This window comes from Enhydra lutris, unplaced genomic scaffold (genome assembly GCF_002288905.1).
Source record: "Enhydra lutris kenyoni isolate GAN:26980312 unplaced genomic scaffold, ASM228890v2 scaffoldscaffold4, whole genome shotgun sequence".
Classification (NCBI taxonomy): Eukaryota; Metazoa; Chordata; class Mammalia; order Carnivora; family Mustelidae; genus Enhydra; species Enhydra lutris.
Window position 1 is genome coordinate 59,730,374 of NW_019154088.1, and position 19,850 is coordinate 59,750,223.

At 49.9% G+C, this 19,850-nt stretch overlaps 1 protein-coding gene across 1 annotated transcript in view; it reads left to right on the forward strand.

Annotated features, from left to right (window-relative positions):
- Positions 1–18,221, forward strand: part of LOC111159679 (spectrin repeat containing nuclear envelope protein 2) — a 275,318-nt gene extending 257,097 nt beyond the window's left edge. Inside the window, 18 exon segments of the mRNA XM_022522256.1 lie at positions 1,184–1,371; positions 1,875–2,025; positions 2,315–2,496; positions 3,503–3,545; positions 3,547–3,576; positions 4,118–4,255; positions 5,321–5,515; positions 6,867–7,149; positions 7,658–7,726; positions 8,646–8,785; positions 10,650–10,764; positions 11,967–12,169; positions 13,149–13,349; positions 14,267–14,395; positions 15,273–15,464; positions 16,256–16,339; positions 16,809–16,858; positions 17,137–18,221. Of these exon segments, the coding sequence (XP_022377964.1) occupies positions 1,184–1,371; positions 1,875–2,025; positions 2,315–2,496; positions 3,503–3,545; positions 3,547–3,576; positions 4,118–4,255; positions 5,321–5,515; positions 6,867–7,149; positions 7,658–7,726; positions 8,646–8,785; positions 10,650–10,764; positions 11,967–12,169; positions 13,149–13,349; positions 14,267–14,395; positions 15,273–15,464; positions 16,256–16,339; positions 16,809–16,858; positions 17,137–17,359 (2,616 nt within the window). The 3' untranslated portion in view covers positions 17,360–18,221.
- Positions 18,222–19,850: the final 1,629 nt, after the last annotated feature.

Here is a 19,850-nt window from a genome sequence, read left to right on the forward strand (position 1 = left end):
AGAGACCAAAAGTCCTATTCTCCTCCAACCCAGCCAGCCAGGCCCCCCTAGAAAACACATTTTCTTACCATAACTTTGTGCTGCTTGTTTTTAATCAGTTAGGATCCTGAAAATGTGGTTTGAGTGTTAACATTTCCTTCTTTCATATCCACCTGGACAGAGAATGATCAAATTGTACATTTATCAGAAGAAAAGTAAGAAAATATTAGCCTTATCTAATAACAGTAATTTCCAGAATTATTAGATATTGAGGTGACCTGGCATGAACTTTATGTTGCCTTTCTGTAGACAGTAGGTTAACAGTGGCTTATTTCGCTTTGTCTTTGTTATTTCTTCATAATGTAATTTGGAAGGAGACTAAGATTAGTGGTGTGCTCTGTTGTCACTTATCACAGAATTTAGATATCTGGAGAAGTCTAATGCCAGAATCCAAAACAAAGAGGCTCCTTGTCTCTCCCTCCTCCAGCCCTCCCATGATGTGCAGAAGATACAGTCTCTGGGCAATGCCTGAAAATGCTGTGTTTATTGTTAAACAAGTTTTTCATTTTTCCCCATAACTGTGCATTGCCTCCTCACGAATGCTCTTTTTCCTGAATCCGGGAGCAGCACTGTCACCTTCACAGGATAAGACTCCAGAGGGACTTGGACCCCATCCGTTGGGGTAATAGGGTTTCTACTCTTCCCTTGGGCCTGTGGAACCCTAGGATGGGCATGATTTGGGGTGTGTGTGAGGATGGCACAAAGGGGAGTTCAGGGACCCATAAAAGGTTAAGAGTTCTGCTGAAGTTCTAGGTTCTACTAAAGAGACTCCCAAGGAAGACCTCCCCAGAACCATGTCTCAGTGAGGGGGCCCTTGCGTTCAGGTGGCATGGGGTGGATCCCATGCCTACTTGAGTCAGTGGGGGAAGTAGGCTCTCAGGAGAGGGTATTCCTGCTTTCCCACCCCCTCTAGTCAGTTCAGCAAATAAATCCCAGTTGTTGCCAGTGTGTAGGCTTTGTATCAGGTGCTACAGGACAAGGGTTGCACAGAGATGAGAAAGACACAGTCCTTGTTGCTGATCCCAAGGTGGACATACACCTGGGCTGGAGCTAGGGTGGGAGGAGTAGAGATCTTCCCATGCCAGTCGTCCCACCATCATCACCCCCACCCCTGCCTCAAGGTGCTCCTTACTCTGTCCCATAGGACCTGCAGCGAGACATCGAACAGCACAGTGCAGGCGTAGAATCCGTCTTTAACATCTGTGATGTCCTACTGCATGACTCCGATGCCTGTGCCAACGAGACCGAGTGTGACTCCATCCAGCAGACCACCAGAAGCTTGGACAGACGCTGGAGGAACATCTGCGCCATGTCAATGGAACGGCGAATGAAGTAAGAACTGAGCTGGCCCTGACGTATGAAACACGGTCAGCCGAACCCAGCGCCCCCCTCTCATCTCAATAGCAGTGTTCTTTGGCTTCACGTCCAACGTGAAGAGAAGGCTCAGTAGATGTGACCATGCTGATGCAGTGAATTATTCAGGAAAAATAGAATCAGGGTGATGGCTTTCCCCAGCATTCCTGTGTCTTAAGGTGTAACCATGGCTGGCCCCTGTGCATCTGTGTCCCCAGCTAGGAAGCAGTGGAGGGAAGCCCTGTCTCCTGCTGTTGAACCTCTGTGAGGCTGGAGCTTTGAGGGGCAGTCCCAGGAGGAATGTGTCCTGACCAAGAGGGGGATGTTCCCAGTTATCTCATAAAAGAGGGATAGCAGGGTCTCTCCCCCTAAACGGTGCCAGTGCAAGGAGTATTGGGAATGGGACCGGTAATGGGAAGAAAAAAAGAGGAAAGCTCACAGTTGAAATGGATGGCTTTATTGAGATGCTTTCCTCCTGTCAGAATCGAGGAGACGTGGCGACTATGGCAGAAATTTCTAGATGATTACTCCCGCTTTGAGGACTGGCTCAAGTCTGCTGAGAGGACAGCAGCCTACCCGAATTCCTCAGAGGTGTTGTACACAAATGCTAAAGAAGAGCTGAAGAGGTTTGAGGTAAAGCCCCAAGCCCCTCCCGCCCATGCTCCTGATAACCAAGCCTGTTGTGGCCTGGGCAGCCCAGACCACCATCCCACCAGCAGCTGACAAGACGGCTTTGCCACACGAGGCCAATCCATGCCATGTGGCATGCGGGGACCTCGAGAGCCTGTCCTTTAGCACCCACACCGGGGAAAGGGGCTCTCTGTGGCCGTTTCAGCGTGGGGATTAACCTCTAGAGTAGGCCATCTGGGGCTGGGGCGGGGGCGTGCTGGCCTTGGCCCTGACGCCCCGTCTGTGCGCACAGGCCTTCCAGCGGCAGATCCACGAGAGGCTCACGCAGCTGGAGCTCATCAACAAGCAGTACCGGCGGCTGGCCCGGGAGAACCGCACTGACACGGCCAGCAGGCTGAAGCAGATGGTGCACGAGGGCAACCAGCGCTGGGACAACCTCCAGAAGCGGGTCACGGCCATCCTGCGGAGACTCAGAGTAACCTTCCCTACGTCACCCGCCTCGTTTGTAGGCTGTCAGGGAGAAGTGACAGACACGATCGGGCTTGTAGCAGAGCAGGGAGTAGATTGTAGTTCAGGCCTGAGGTGTCATTCTTGAAACCGGCTTTCTCCGTGGTTTAAGCCAAAGCTGCCAGCATTCATGTGTGGGGTTTTTTTAGGATTTTTGTTTGTTTGTTTGTTTGTTTAAGAGGTTATTTGCCTAAGACAAGGCTTCTGAGGCAGGGCCTGTGTATTTGATCTGTAGTACCAAGCACATCTTTTTCCATAAACCCTAGAGGTTTGCATGCTGGCTCACAGATGACCCGAAGGGTCTCGGCTGCTGACATCACGTCAAGCCCAGATCCGTCTTAGCCTGGAAAGAGGCCCGCCTTGCCCATCTGCCCATTTTTGTATGTACTGCTGGTTCTTGCACAATGAAAGATGTAGCCAAAGCCCCCTCTGCATTGTGGAGCTAGGGGACAGCGATTACCCCCCAAATTCCAGAGCACATTGACCTGACCTCAAAGGCTGGGGTTGATTTTTTTTTTTTTACAGAGATCACAAGTAGTCAGAGAGGCAGGCAGAGAGCCCATGTGGGGCTCGATCCCAGAACCCTGAGATCATGACCCAAGCCGAAGGCAGAGGCTCAACCACTGAGCTACCCAGGTGCCCCTGGGGTTGATTTTTGAATGTAGACATTCATCAAAGATTTGTGTACTTTGGGAGACATGGTACTTCAGCCTTCATGAGTCTAGGTGTAAACTGGCAAATCCGTGTGGTTTTGGCAGCAGGAAGTCTTTTTTTTTTTTTTTTTTTTTAAAGCAGGAAGTCACTTTAATCCCCACTTCTGTTCTCAGGGCAGAACACTCTTGAAATCATTCTCAGATGAGGAGAATCTGGGCTTTTTTTTTTTTTTTTTTTTTTTTTTTTTTAAGCCCATCAGGAAGAAATGGGCTAGCTTTTCAGACAGTTCCCATGCATTAATTTCCTTATCTCCTGATTTGACTGTGACCAGTGTAAACCTTCATTTGGCACTGAATGCTGCGTTTATCTGAGAATCCTCTGCCCATCTATGAGGTGGTAACCTAAGAGCATTCCCTAATTGAAGGCGATAAATCTGGGTCTTCTTTCTCTGAGGGAACACGTTCAGGACTACCTCAGTGAAGACATGTGGAGCATTAGGCCAGGCTTATCCCTGAGATCAGTACTTTTCCATCTTGAAGCTACTATTTCAAGCAATAGCTTCCACAGAAGGTTTATTAGGTAAAGGCAAGGGGTCTGGCCTGGATGTTGAGGGGGTTCCTCAAAGGGAAAGTTGGGAAAATCACTGACTTAGAGAATTACAGGATTTCAAATGCTAAAAGGACCTTCGATATCATAGTCAACATTCCTGTACCCTGATTTGCCAGTGAAGACACAAAGACTCAGAGAAGTTGGGAGGTTTGTTTATTATCACAGAGCCAGGACCAGAGTCCAGGCTCCTGACCCCACACTGGCCCCCTGATGCCCTATGGACCCCCTGGGCTACACTTTCCTCTTGCCCAAAATCAACCTTGCTGTCTACCTGAACTCTCTCATGCCCTCAGAACAAACATGTTATTTCCCTCCCCTTTCATAGCATTTCACCAACCAAAGGGAGGAATTCGAGGGGACCAGGGAGAGCATTCTGGTGTGGCTCACAGAGATGGACCTGCAGCTGACCAATGTGGAGCACTTCTCAGAGAGCGATGCCGACGACAAGATGCGCCAACTGAATGTAAGGCCTGCTTCGTCAGCCCCTTGCGGAAGAGTGCACCTTCGCAGGGGAGAGCTGGCTAAGGACAAGTGTCACCTGATACCCTGAGAGCAGATTCCAGCACTGAGAGAGCCTCCAGGCTGCAAGTACCAGTGTCCTGCAGGGTCATCGTGAGCGAAGATGCAATTCCTTACAGCCAGGGGGTCATTGGAACAAGGCTCCTCATTCTTTGTAGTTTATAATCATTCATGGGGAGAACGCTCTTCAGGTTTCAAACAGAACTGCATAGGATGCTCTTTCCCCAGCTGTCTTGAGTCTGAGTGCAGCATGTTGGGGGCAGGGGATGGCGGCAGGAGGGGGATCCGTATCAAGAGTGAGGCCAAGAGCAGATCTCATCCGCTCTCCCAGATATCTGCATTTCACTTTCATTTCACTGTGATTCCCTCCTTGGCTTTTAAAAGCAATTGCAAAATAGAAATGTGCCTTCCCTAATACAATGGCACCAATGAGATGATGATTATGTCAGAAATTTTCTGTTTCCACCAAGCATCAGCAAGACCCGGTTTTCTCCCTCACACCCAGTAGCAGTCAATGTGCATCCTTGCCCAACTTTTAGAATTATTTTTATTTATTTATTTATTTATTTTTGTAAGATTTTATTTATTTATTTGTCAGAGAGAGAGAGAGAGAGCGCGCGCGCACAAGTAGGCAGAGAGAGAGAGAGAGAAGCAGGATCCCCGCTGAGCAAGGAGCCTGATGCAGGCCTTGATCCCAGGATCCTGGGATCATGGCCTGAGCCAAAGGCAGTGGCTTAACCGAGGGCCACCCAAGCATCCCTAGAATTATTTTAATTAGGAAAGTCAGTTCCCAGGAGGGAGGGGTGGGGAATCACATACTGTTGTTCTAAATTATTCAACCTTTATTGTCTCCTTGTTAAAAATCAACCAAGCTAAAGTCCTGAGTGCAGGGACAAGGCAGTGGGGACGTGGCGATGCTGCTTCTGCGTCCCGGTTAGAAAAAGCAGACCCTGGATCCTCAGGGCAGCTTATCTTCTTTGAAATCCTTTCTTTCTCCTCTTCCGAATAGGGTTTCCAGCAGGAGATTACGTTGAACACTAACAAGATCGACCAGCTCATTGTGTTCGGGGAGCAGCTGATTCAGAAGAGCGAGCCGCTGGACGCCGTGCTGATCGAGGACGAGCTGGAGGAGCTGCACCGCTACTGCCAAGAAGTCTTCGGCCGCGTCTCCCGCTTCCACCGCAGACTCACCTCGCACGCCCCGGTAAGGGGAGCGCCACCCTCGCCCGCCCGGCCTCCCAGCACTTCACACTTGACCCCTGACCGAATGTTTAAGGAACTGGGAAATCTGTGGAATGGTCAACTATGATGTATCTTATGGTAAAAGGTCGGGGGTGGGGGGAGGGCACCTATTAATTTTATTCAGCTGTTAGTCCTGTGGAGTCACGCTTACTTGGAGGCTCCCATTACCCCGTGGAGGGGGCAGCAGCTCCCATTACCCCGTGGAGGGGGCAGCACCTCGAGAGTTCGTGTTCCTCTGACCCTTTCCACCTGTTCCTCAGTGCAGGGCTTGCCTGACGTGTCTGTATCCAGAGGTGCGGTAATACTTGTTCTGGTTTTGCTTACAGTAGTAACTTGGGAATGTGTTGCCTGTTCCTCTTAGTGTCTGGGAACTTCTAATATTTGTGCCTTTCTGGTGCTTTGTTCTCACCTTTGAAATGACAAAAGCACCCAGTTTCCAAAGCAGCTGCGAAGTTTCCCTTGACAGAAGGGCCTTTTGGGAAGTTCAGGTAGACTTCCGGCCGTCATTCAGTGTTCATTGCCCTTGGGCGCCAGAGGCTTTCATGGTGACCATTATTGACCAACACGACTGGCCTCTTTTTCCTTCTTTGTGTCCCCAACTGGCTAACTTGATGAACTTCATCAGACCTAGCCTTAAAAATCACAGTATAATTCCCTCATGTCTTTTTTTTTTTTTTTTAAGATTTTATTTATTTACTTGAGAGAGAGAGTGCACGAGAACATGAATGGGGTGAGGGGCAGAGGGAGAAGCAAACTTCCTGTGTGGGGCTCGATCCCAGGACCAGAGATCATGACCTGAGCCGAAGGCAGATGCTTAACCAACTGAGCCACCCAGGAGCCCTGAATCCCCTCATTTCTTAACATAGCAGTTTATAGTCCTTTTTCTTAGACTGAAGCATTACAACATAGGGAGAATAGATTCTATATCCTGAACAATAAGATTGAAGATAGGAATGGCCTTTATATTTTTTTTTTTTTTTTAATTTAAACTTTCTGATTGTTGGAGTAAACCTGCCATTAGCCACCAATGAAACTTTGGCCGCCATTTCTTACATTCTAGCTAAAGTCATTTGACGTAGATCACCAAATTTCAGATTTTTCCTAGGAAAGATACAGATTCTAGGCCCCACACTGGAGAGTCTAACTTAGAATAACCACAGACAGGCCCTGGGAACGCAGTTCTCTTTGAAAGCTGCCGCAGAAATGCTGATGGTGGCCATTCTCAGGCACTGCCAGACAGGCCCCCGGCACTCCTCACCCCCACAGCAGTTTGTAATCTGGTTCATTCTGAAAATGGGACATCCCTGCTTCAGGGCTTGGAAGAAGAAAAAGAGGCCTCAGAGAATGAAACAGACATGGAGGACCCCAGAGAGATCCAGGCCGACACCTGGCGTAAAAGGAGAGAGAGCGAGGAGCCCTCCTCTCCTCAGTCCCTTTGTCATCTGGTGCCCCCGGCGCCGGGGCCCGAGCGGTCTGGCTGCGAGACCCCTGTCAGCGTGGACTCCATCCCTCTGGAGTGGGATCACACGGGGGACGTTGGGGGCTCCTCCTCTCATGAAGATGACGAGGAAGGCCCGTACTACAGCGCACTGTCAGGTAACGGCCCACATCTGCAGAGCCCTTGACATTGGCCCGCTCGGTTATGTTCTTAGCACCTTAGCAACATGGCCAGCTCTGGGTGGCCCTGAGTTCAGCTTGTGGCTGACCCAGACCTCTTTGGCTTCTTGTGTTGTGTCCTGCCCCCTTTAACTTACGAGAGAGTCACTCAGTCTTATCACAGATGGAATGAAAGGCAAAAAGAAATGAAATTCACCTTGGGACGTGAAGGCTGTTGCCTAATGGCTCTCGTCAGTGAACTTTGCAGTTGAGTGATCAATAGACCGTCTGCATCGTCTCTGTGGACTTCACCACTCCCACTGCTGCTTCAGACAGTCAGGAGTTGGCTGGAAAAAACAAAACCCTTTGGCTTTTTAAACCTTTTTAATAAAATAGATAAAGGGCAGTTACTTTTCTTTTCCCAGCTGACAATGTGTCTACTGTTTTAATACTTGGGCATTCATCTCCAGACGCCTGCAGTGAGGAAAATGACATTATTCTTTTTCAGATGTAGAAATCCCTGAAAATCCTGAGGCATATCTTAAAATGACCACAAAAACTTTGAAAGCGTCTTCTGGTAGGCCCCTTCCCGTGCATGTGTCTCAACATGGCAGCGTCCTGTGGCGCACACTGCATCCTAAGCCTCGCTCCCATGTCATGTCTGACCTCTGCCTTCTGTGGACACCATGCACCTGGTCCTTGTGTCATGGTGTATTTGCACTGCCGTACTCACACATGCCTGCGTGCTCCTTACGAAACCCCGCCCACTCGAGCAGTTTCCACGCCATCCTTCTCCTCCCCCTCAGGCCTGTGCAGAAGGGAATTTTTCACGGTGCCTTTTAGAGTTTTTATCCCCACCCCACCCCCCGAAATCTAACTGAAGTTCTTTGGCACAGCCCAAGCTTTCTTCATGGTGGCTTGGTTTGAAACTACTTTCTTCCTTGCTTATGGTGTTTCCTGGGAAGAGGATGGGTGGGTAGGGTTAAAGGTACTATTGCATTTGCCGCAGGAGAAGAAACCTTCCTTTCCTTGATTTGCAGCTCTACCTGCCCCATCCCCCCGTGCAGCGGTAGGGTAGAGCCGCAAACACCCTCTTGGTCCCCAAGTCCATCCCAATATTCACTCCCCCCACCACGTCTGAGAGGCCTTCAGTCCTCCTGGCCCCCAGCCCCAGCCTTGCTGCCAGTGCCCTCATCACTACATGCCCCAGCTCCAAAACACCACTCATCCTGCAAAAAAAAAAAATCATACATTTGTTGTGCTCCATTGTGAACCCATCTAGTGAAGGCGCATTGCTGTTCAGTTGCATGACTCTCATTTCATTCCCTTCTGGGACATACTGACATTTTGCAAACATGCATGCTTTGCAAGGAAAGCTGCAGAACTCATATTATACTATAACCTGATGCCATGTTACCCATGACCTTTTTTGTGTAACTAAATATGAATCCTTTGGTTGGAGAGAACCGCCTGTCACTTGCTCTGTTTTGTTTCAGGTAAATCCATTCCTGAGGACCACTCATGGCACGTTCCTGACAGCCCTTCCTGCCCTAAGCTTCGCTACAAACAGATGGGAGGTGATAGGAATGTTCAGACCATCCCCTCAGATTCCAGCACTCCTTACAAGCCAGCCTATGTAAGTGTTCGCTCCACTGAGACTGTAACCCAAGCGCACAAGTAATAATTGAGATTTTAAGAGAGAGTGGGATATTGGTGTGTGCTGCACGTGCTCGCTTTCCAGCTGGTTTTCCCATGGTGACAGTATCTCTGCTGGGCTGTCTGTACATCATGAGAACCTGGCAAGACAGACTGGAGTTCCAGAGTGGCTTCTGGCCAAGAACCATTGTTGTGTACATTGACATGATGGGGCGGTGGTTATTACTGTTGAGCCAGTCATCCGTGTGAGCAGTGGGGAAGCAAAGCGCTGGCTTTCCTGAGTTGCCCCTGAGCTCCCAGACCATGTTTTAGTTACCTTTCAGCTGCACAACCCATTCAAAACATTGTGACGTCATAATCAGGAAGATTTGACCATGTGCCATGGTAGACATGAAGTTTGAATCCTAACGCTACCAATAGACTACCCTGCGGCCGTAGCCCTTTGCCGTGCCTCTGTAAGCCTTCCTCACCTGAGGACAAACCTATTTTACGTAATTGTTGTTAGGATTGATGTGTACGAAGATAGAAAGAAGGCCTTGACAGGTGGTCTCTGTTACAAAACAACTCCCACTGCTACCACACATGGTTTGTTGTTGTTGTTTATACCAGTGACTGCTCTTCCTCACTGTGTTTTCCTCGGGCAACATGAGTCCTTGGCGTGCTCTGGCGACGCAGCTGTCGGGGGCAGCCAGCCTCGGATTTAGTGTTGGCTCCAGATCATCCCCATTACCGAGAATTAGTGACAGGCGAGTTGAAATTAAAGTGCCTGTGTGCGCTTTTAATAATCACCTCGTAGACAAACCAGAGCCGTGTGAGAATCTCTGGGTTGGTCCTCAAAGTACCCTCTGAGTCTAAGAGTGAATATTGGAGAAGATTCTGCCTGTGTACAGTCAGACTCAAGTCACTGGATAGCGGGCTTTCATGCCCAGTTCAGCCATTCCTCCTCATGTTTAGCAAGCAGTTGTCAGTTCTAATCTGTGTCTTTGGGGTGCGGAATAAGACCAGACAGCCTGGGGCAGAGGGACCCAAGCACCTCACCTTGGCTTCATATGTAGGGCCACCAGGTTGGGCCTCTCCCAGTGATTAAGCTTGTGTTCCTCGCCTGCCAGTTGCAAAAGTTCCACCCTTTCCTTTGTGTCTGGAACCAGGCATGTCACCAGTAATCTGCAGGGGTCCCCCCCGCCCCGCATTCCACACAAGTAGGCTGAATGGACACAAACCAAAGAAAGCGTGGCTTTTCCAAAAAGGATACGTTTATTTTTGGAAAGGCATGTGATAAAAATAGCCCAATGAACACTGCACTAACAGAAGAGTCAGTATGTTCAGTGAAAGATAAATGCTTGGTAATGAATGGCCCCCAGAGGCAGATCTGTCCTCTGTGTGTCTACAATTCCAGGTGATAACCTGCCAGCCGGCTCTACAGAGTGACTGGGAGGGAGGACTGAATTTTGCAAAACACTGTGCAGATGTGCAAGGAAGCACACAGTAACAGCCCAGCAGATCAACAGTGGTTTCTAACCTCTTTTTTGCACGATTCATTTGAGGAGTGCTAGGAAACCCCACATTAGGCCATTTTATTTTCCGTCCCTGACATCTCATCTGCTTCCCCACCATCTCAGCCTTTACCAGGCCTTTATTTCTGTCATTAGTCCTGCTTGCTTATAAATGCCCCCAATATGCTACAGAAGCCCCTATTTGATTTGGAGCAAATATTTGAAGCAAATTACCCTTCGAAGGAAAGAGGTCCTGTATCTTCATTTCCTTCCTGTTGCTGTGAACTGAGATAATCTTCACACAGCCTCTGAAATGTTACAGATGGTAACATGGAAATTGCCTCATTCCAGGTAAAGCTGCTGTTATCCCCGGGCACTGATGGTGGCAAAGAAGGCTCCAGAGTCTTGAATGGCAGCTCACGGCAGGAAGACGAAGGCCTGGCCGCTCTTGGCGTACAGCAGTCAGGTACACTTAAGTTAGACAGTTGTCAGGACAGGTGAAGTCTGTATTTTGGGTTATCTGAGCATTTACTTTAAGTCACTGCTCAACAGAACGTTAATTAGGAATTGAACAGTTAGGTGCACCTGGGTGGCTCAGTCAGGTAAGCATCAGACTCTTGGTTTCATTGAGCTCAGGGTCGTGAAATGGAGCCGTGGGTGGGCTCTGTATTGAGTGTGGAGCCTGATTCAGAGTCTCTCTCTCCCTCTGCCCCTCCCCCCCATAATCTGCCCAAAACAGCTGAACTTAGCCTATGCCAGCCAGTGTTATCTGAGAACTAGCTGACTTGTGGGGCATCTGGCTGGTTCAGTTGGTAAAGCATGCAACTTCTTAAGATCTTGGGATTGTAAGTTTGAGCCCCTTTGTTTGGTGTAGAGATTACTTCAAAACAACAAAAAAAAGAATTTGGGGGAGCGCCTGGGTGGCTCAGTGGGTTAAAGCCTCTGCCTTCGGCTCAGGTCATGGCCCCGGGGCCCTGGGATCGAGCCCCACATCAGGCTCTCTGCTCCGGAGGGAGCCTGCCTCTCTGCCTACTGTGATCTCTGTCAAATAAATAAATAAAATCTTTAAAAAAAATTTTTTTTTTAATTTTTTTTAAAGCAAGAACAGAATCAGCTGACTTGTATTTATGAACAAATTCCTAAGCTGTTTACTTGCAAAATTATTCTTTAATATTGACAGAAGGAGCCTGGTAGGATGAAGTACGGGTTTTAATGACATCACTCGTATGTAAAGATCAGACATGAAGATGACAACCAGAGAGTTGTCAGGTATCTCCTTGTGAGACAGCCTTGGTGATTAGAAAAGTAATTACTCAACTAAACCAAAAGTCAGACCAGCAGCATTGACTTGATCATTCATGGACCAAAGAAGAAAGTGCCCTAAAAACAGCATAAACTAAAATGCTGGACTTGGGCCTGCAGTGCACGTTGGCAACACTTTTGAGTCCCCTACCCTACTTTCCACCCCATTCTGGCCTTTGTGGGTGGGTTGTGCCACAGGCCTTGAACCAGAGTGAGGGAAGTGGGTTCTTTGCGCTCACGAACCCGAGCCTCCAGCAAGGTGAATTGAATCCCCTACGGGTTTTCTCACTCTGACGCTGGACTCGTTGGGGGCAGAGAAATCTGTAGGTGCTACTGCTTCTTTTCAGGGGTGACTTTCTATTCCAGGTACCTTTGACAGGTGGGAGCTGATTCAAGCCCAAGAACTTCGCAATCAACTCAGAATAAAACAAAACTTGCAACAGGTGAACTCTGAGATCCGAGACGTCACCACTTGGCTGAAAGAAACTGAGGCAGAGCTAGAAACGTTAAAGAGGGCAGAGCCGCCCTCGGATATCCAGGAAATGGAGCTCCGAGTGAAGCGGCTTAAGGTGAGGGGGGGTGCGGAGGGAAGAGGGATTAGAATGTGCGTGCGGACTCGTGCCCCGCAGCACCGGCAGGTCCCGTCTGGCAGTGGCATGGGTGGCGAGCTGCGGACAACTATGGTAGAGTTCAGTCTGTCCCATTCCACTTCTGTCACTGGTAAGGACACCAAGGTAGATTTCTGTTTCCGGAAGAGCATCTGCACATGATCCCAAAGCTCAGATCCCCTGTGCTAAAAAGATCTGACTGCAGAGACACCGCTAGACTCTTAGGGAGACATTAGCGGCCACTGCCGGGCGGCTTAAAAACACCCTTCCACGCTGTGCTGTCCAGGCGGGGATAGAGCGTCGAGGATGGGGAGGAGGACCAGCTCACCTGCTGATGAATTCTGTGGCCTAATGTGGTTATTCTGTTACACGGAACTTGTCACCCACCTGGTCAGGCGTCACCCCACCAGAACTAGCCAGTGAGCAGGGAGAGGGGCTGGTGGAGTCCTGTACCTGGGGGTGCCCTGAGCCTGGGTCTAAGCTCCTAAGATGCCCCAGGGCAGTATCGAGGCAACTTCACAGTGGTACTCTTATTTTGCTTTGTGCATCACTATATCTGGGATTACTGTTCATCCCAAGGAATACCACTTCTGTGATGTCTAGAGGCCCGTGCGGGATAACTCTGCGTACTTCATCTGGAAGACTTTCAGTCTGGTCCAGAAGTAAGCCAACCAGGGCTCAGGGGGGTCTATTCCTGGCTGTGGTTGAGTCGGCCAGCCAGGAGCCAGGCCTCTGCTCCCAGCTTGGCCAGCCAAGGTCACCGACCTCGTAAGACAGCTCCTCACCTGATGCTGCCCAGCCAGTCACAAGCAAGGTCGTACTTGTGTCTGTGGCCACAGCTAAGAGACGTGCTTGGCAGACACGTTCCCCACTGAGGTTTGGATGAACCCCGCATCCCTATTTTCAGAATGCCTAACCCAGTCTTTTTCCTCTGCGGTAGGAGATCTTGAAAGCCTTTGACACCTACAAGGCTTTAGTGGTCTCTGTCAACATGAGCAGCAAGGAATTTCTGCAGACGGAGAGCGCAGAGTCCGGCGAGCTCCAGGCTAGAGTCGGGCAGTTGGGGCGGCGCTGGGACGTGGTCCGGGGCGCAGTGGAGAGCTGGAGAGCAGGCTTACGGCAGTCCCTCCTACAGTGCCAGGTATGTGGGCCCAGGGGCCTACGTGTGTGGGAGAAGCTGGTATTTTTATGCTCGGGCTGCTTTGGCACAGATATGGCTTGTATGAGGGAAATGGGCTTTACCATTTGCTTCCAAGAGGCTCAGCTGCTGTCCAGAGACCTGCTGCTTGCCCTAGGTCTCCTGTCGCCCTGGCCCACTCCTAGCATAAGGTTCCAGCGAGCATTCCAGTAGGTCGGGAATGCCACCCTGCATTGCCCCATCTCTGTCCTCTCGCCAAGAGGACCTTACAGCAGAGTGATTGAGAGACCTGGCCCAGAGTAAGGAGTGGTTTAACACAACTCCAGACTTCCTGTAGCTGTGTGACTTTGGGCAAATCACTGTGCCTGGTAGACTTCTGTGTCCTCATCTGAAAAATGGGAATAATTCTAGTCTTTACTTTGTGAGCTGCTTTTTAGGACTAAATTCATATAATCTTAGCCCGGCACTTGACACATGGTTAATGTGTTAGCTCTGAGCCCACCAGCGAGCCCCCATGCGGCCCTGTCCCTGGGTCCCAGCCTGCCTCTAGGGGTGTCTCCCTCTGCCACTGAATCCAGCACATTTGTTGAGTAATTTGTGGTCTTTTCTGTGTGATGGCGGCGGTGGGGGTCGGGGGGCGGCACTGCTGGAGCCCTATCTTTCTGCTAGGACTTTTCTACTTGACAGAATTCATCGTGCCTCCCAAGACTGTCCCACCTGTATCCTCTTTCCTCTTTTCCCTTTTCCCGGTTTTGGGGCCCTGGCATTTCATTTAAATCTGGCCCTTTTATTCACTGGACAGTGACAAGAAGAGCAAATACTATGAAGGCCCAAGCTAGCAAGCTGCTTCTCCGTACCCCTTCCTTTACAGAAAAGGCAACACTATGATGTATGTGTGTGTGTGTGTGTGTGTGTTTAAGGACTTCCACCAGTTGAGTCAAGATCTGTTACTGTGGTTGGCGAGTGCTGAGAGCCGGAGGCAGAAGGCTCAGGTCACAGACCCAGAGGCAGACCCCCAGGTTCTCCTGGAATGTCAGGAAGAGCTGATGGTGAGTTTCTTCCTAAGGGGTTCTGCACTGCCCTGGCCTCTGTCAGGTGCATACTCAGGGAGCCTCACCTAGTGTTCTGGGAACGATGCCAGTGTGGCGTTGCATTCTCACGTTCAGGTTCTATCTACTGAGCACCACCTTATAGTGAGGAAACAGGATGACTTGCAGGGAGGGAGAGCCATGGCCAAAAGCAGGAAGTCTTTGAGATCTTGGGAATTGGGGGTCTAGGTGTTTAGCAATATCCTGAGATACTTAAAGCCGCTTTATTTTCTCCTTTGGGAATGGGACTCGTGGGGGGAGACTATGCTCAGTGACTCCACAGACACAATGAGCTGTAGGGGTTTTCTAAATCCACTATAGAAAAGTCTTACTTCTTGGAGGGTAGTTGTGTTTTCTGATATTTATTTTATTTACTAACCGGGTGACATTCTTACTCATAAATTGGTACGTGGTTCAATTATAAATAAATGTAAAGTACTGGTCCTTATTTTAAAAACATTCTCCTACTAAAATCTTGGCAAAGCCCCGCTCTCCAGAGCAGCGCTCCCCAACAGACAAGGTGCAGTGAGGGAAGTGTCTGTCTCTGCTGCCCAGGACGGCAGCCGCGGCCCCCAGGTGACTTGAGCGGTTGTGACTCTCACTTCTTTCCTCTGACTCCTCCATCCGGTTGTCTACAGACTGAGAAGGAATGGAAAACAGGCAGGGTGTAACCCACCTGCTGCCTCAAGGCTGCTGGGCTTGAACAGGCACACGCAGAAGCCGTAGAAGGTTCCGGAGTCAGCCCTCACCCGTCATTCATCCCTGAGCTTTCCTGGCACTAAGATAGCCTCCTCTGGCCCCGCGAAGCAGCCATTTCACACCCTTTTTGTGTTTTTAGCGACTGGAGAAGGAGCTCGGGGAACGGCAACCTCAAGTAAATACCTTACGGGAGATTTCAGACAGCCTTCTTGTTAAGGGGTGTGGAGAGGACTATATCGAGGCTGAGGAGAAGGTACATGTTATCGAGAAGAAGCTCAAACAGTTGCTTGAGCAAGTGTCCCAAGACTTGATGTCCCTGCAGGGACGCCAGGTGAGTCCGCTCGTGGCTTCTAAATGGAAAGATGTCTTTGATGAGAGATGAACGGAGCGGCAGCCTTGCTGGGGGGTGGGGTGTGAGCACGTCATGGAGCCGAGTCTCAGTCCTGCCCCTTCCTAGCTGTGCGGCCCTAAAAAGTTACACGGGCTCTCTGGCGCTGTTCTGGCATTTGCAAGGGGAGGACGACACCTTAGTGCCTACATGTCCATGTGGCTGGCATATGAAGGAAAAAGCCGCCTAATCCCTCTGTCCTTTCTGACTTGCCTTCATGCCGAACAGTTGTGGGAGTCCTCTTCACTGTCCTGCTCCCTGTCTTCTGACCACTCATTTTTCTGCGTTCTTCCTTTAAAACATGATCGGACTCCAAACCAACCCAAACCTTCCCCCCGCCGGCCGACTGAGGGCAGGCCCGCCCCCTCCGTGCTGGAGTTCCCTTCCGGCTCTGGCCTGTTGAGGGCCACGTGACTACATCCGCACGGCTGAAGCTCACGGTCCGCTGCTCCTGTCCGTCCCACTGCAGCTAAACTCCGTGTCCCCCAGTGTGTGCTGTGGGGGTTGAGTGCCAGTGGTTGGCCTTGCCATGCTTACTGTGCTCCTTTTTGTCTGCAAAAGTCCCTATTAAAGCGGGGTGAGGTATAGAGGAGCTGCCTCTTCCAGAAGGATGTGAGCTGGGGGGAGGGGTGAGTGGAGCAGTGTCGAGTCTGCACGAAGCACGTTTTTGTGCTCTTGAGACTCTTCAGAACCTCCTGTTTCCCTGAACTGAGCCCTCGGGGTGTGCATTTCAGAACCCAGACCCATCCCTGCCCAGCTTGGACGAGGTAGACGGAGACCAGCCGCCAGCAGCCTCCACGCCAGCTCCTCCAGCCAAGGTGAGAGCCCCTCTCGGCCCTGAGCACGGTGCTGGCGATTTCTCGGTGACAGGAACAGGAGCCCCCCCCACCAAGGCCCCAGCCCCCATTTCACAACAGCACAGATTGCCCCAACCTGCTGGGCAGCGGAGAGGCTGACTCTACAGAGGAAAAACATTGCCCCAACAGGAAGGCTGGCTTATCTGCTGCTCTTCACTGGAACGGGAGCAGGTTGTGAAAGAGGGGAGCCCTGACTGTCGTTGAACGCGCTCCCCGATTTCCCCATTAACAACCCACCCACAGATGGGAACGTGAAACTCCCAGTGTTTCTTACCTCGTGGAGTATAATCTCACACGCGTGAGATCACTCTGGTCTCAAAAGCTCGGCAGGGAGAGGACCTAAGGAAGGGGTATAATTTAAGAAGGAAGAGGTTTTATCCTGGCCGGGACTCGAGGTCTTCCGTTACTAACCGGATTCTTTTTTATCCAGCAGTTTGGAGCAGAGAGGATGACAACAGACAAGAGCAAGACGGACAGCAGGTAAGGGGGCCCTGTAGTCACCACAGCAAGGCCCTTGTCGCGCACACACATCCCTCACCAGTCTTGCCTGTCCCGTGTTCCAGGTCTTTGGACAAAACCCACTTTGTTTTCTTTGGTCTGGAAAGGGCTGGGCTGCCTTTCTGGGACCAAACTGCCATCCTGGGCCCCACTTTAATTTCGAGTCCTGGCGGTCTGTCTTGATGCAAGGGGGCCAGGTAACAGGCGGAGGGGTTGCCCCCGGCAGTGTGCGCTCAGCTTTCCATGCCGTCTGTTGGCAGGGTGCCCGGTCCCGCGGGCCCCGGCAGCTCCCGGCCGCAACGCTCCTTCGTGTCGCGGGTGATCAGGGCCGCGCTGCCCCTACAGCTGCTGCTGCTCCTGCTGCTGCTCCTGGCCTGCCTGCTGCCCTCCTCCGAAGAGGACTACAGCTGCACTCAGGCCAACAACTTTGCCAGGTCCTTCTACCCCATGCTGAGGTACACCAACGGGCCCCCGCCGACCTAGAGGCCCCGCCTGGCCCGCAGCACCTCTCCACCACACCACCCGTTCCTGCGGGTGCCTGACTCGTGGCCCCAGGCCAGCCAGTGAGTGACCCTCAGCGTTGGCCTGACCCAGGGACCTGCTGCAGATGTCAGGCTCAGCCAGAGAGCGCATCGCGTGCTCTCAGGACCCAGGGCGGCTTTCCAAGGATGTTGGTCCCTGGTGGGCAGGGAGCCCGGGCAACAGTTGCCCCATATGGTTTGGCAAAGCTAGTTGATTGGTCTCGGGGTCTTCAGCTTCCTGAAGAGCCAAGCACTTTGTGACTTCTGATTTATTTGTGAAACACTATTCAAATGTAGCTAATACGCTCAGTGAACAGCAGCGTTCATCACCTATTACAGAAACAAGCCGCTTCCATCTTAGAAACGGTTCGGAAATCACGTGCACGCTCAGCTGACTGAAACAATCACATCTGAAATGTTTAGAATTAATTTCACTGCAATCGGCTAGCAATCCGGAGCTGCAGGTTATAAACCAAAATGTTCTGTTCTGTACTTGGGTCTGCTCTTTTATATTGCTTTAAATTTTTAAAGAAATTATATTGCATGGATGTGGTTATTTGTGCATATTTTTAAATGATGCCCAATCTGTATGAATAATGTAAACTTCGATTTTTAAGAAATCAGATTTTAGCTTGAGCTTTTGACTAATGTACAGTAAATGCCAAACTACTTGATAGGGATGTTTTTCTAAGTTAATTTTATAAGACTTTTCACCTTTAAAGTGATGCTTCAGGTGTTGTGTAGCTGTTTGGCCATGGGGGGGTTGTTACAGAAACTTGAAGCTATTTGTGGTATGTACAACTCAAATGTTTCTCATTAAAACAGAAAAAAATACCCATACTTTCGTTGTATTGGATCCTATTACAAATTAGATGTTCTACGCAATCTACCCCAGAACAAAAGTTACTTTAAAAATATTTAGGAGGATTTATGGGTTCTAATTCTAAGCTAGGCTTTATATTCTACTTATTTAACTTGTTACAAGATAACTTAGGAGATCTAAATTCCCACAACTTGTAGATATGGCAATTTTACAGTGTGTGACCCTCCCGTGCTGGAGGGAGTGACGAGGGCAGCATGGCAGGGAGGGTGGGTACAAAGGAAAGGAGGACTTCACCCAGATTGTTCTATTCCCAGCTCTCTCCAAAGCAAACAGATTTTAACAAATGTTACAGGCAGAACCACCTGCCTTCCAGAGGATTCCAGTACCATTATTTCTCACCAAAACAAAGTGATAAGAAGTCACTGAACAGGTTCCTGGGTTAACTACTCCTAACCTGCATCTTTTTTTTTTTTTTTTTTTTTTTTTAAAGATTTTACGTATTTGACTGAGAGAGCACAAGCAGGCAGAGGGGCAGATAGAAGCAGGCTCCCTGCTGAGCAGGGAGCCCAATGCAGGATTCCATCCCAGGACCCTGGGATCAGGACCTGAGCTGAAGGCAGATGCTTAACCCACTGAGCCACCCAGGCACCCCTAACCTGCATCTCGACACTTGGGAGATACCACTGTCCTAACCGCCACCTCAGTCAGTGCCCCCCTCTTTCTCAGCCAAGCACAAAACTCAGGGGAAGCCAGGGAGGCTTGGCTGTAGATGAAGACCAGACTCCCCGCACTGGCGGCCCCTTCTGTGGGTCAGACACCCCCAGGACGTGTGCAGTTCCCCAGCGGCTTGATGTAATGGTACCAGTGGAAGGGAATCCGTCTTCACTTTACCAAATTGATGAAAATGATAGGGAGAAAAGGGTATTTTGCAGTTTAAAAAAAGTCTTTTGATGCTTTAAAATAATTCATTTCTTTTCATGGATTAACAATGTAACCCAGCTGTTTCTCTGAGCCACCGAGTTGGTTAAAGGGTCCTTGCTCCAGTTCTGCCAGAGGCAAAAGGCAGAATCTCTACCTCCTTCTCTTCTTCCAGTCCAAAGGAGGTGATGGTTCTGGAAACCTTTGACTCTGGTGGTCTGTATTTTAAAGCCTGATTGTGCACATGCATTCTCAGGATAAAGGTCTTTGAGTCTTTAGGCTTCTAGAGACCCTACCCTTACCCCAGCAGGTCTATTTTTCACTCAAAGCTCAGTGTATTCCCAGACACTTGTTATGAGATTATGTTTTACACTTTTAGGAGGCTTTCCATCTTCCATATCCCACACACGAGGGAAATTTTTAAACGACACTTGGCATTTAGATCGCTTCAGTATGAATGAACGACTTTTCTCCCCATCCCTAATCGGGTGTCATACTGACTGACTGCAATGGGGGTAATTACAGAAAATCCACCCAAGTAATTGACGTACTGCATACCAGGACTTAGATGTGTGTGGTCTGGCTTTTACTTGAACACACAGTGCCTGTGGTCATTAATTACAAGGGTGAGATTAGCTGATCAAAGATTAAATTGCTACTTTTTTAAAAAAGTCTGTGGGGCGTCTGGGTGGCTCCGTTTGTTAAGGGTCCG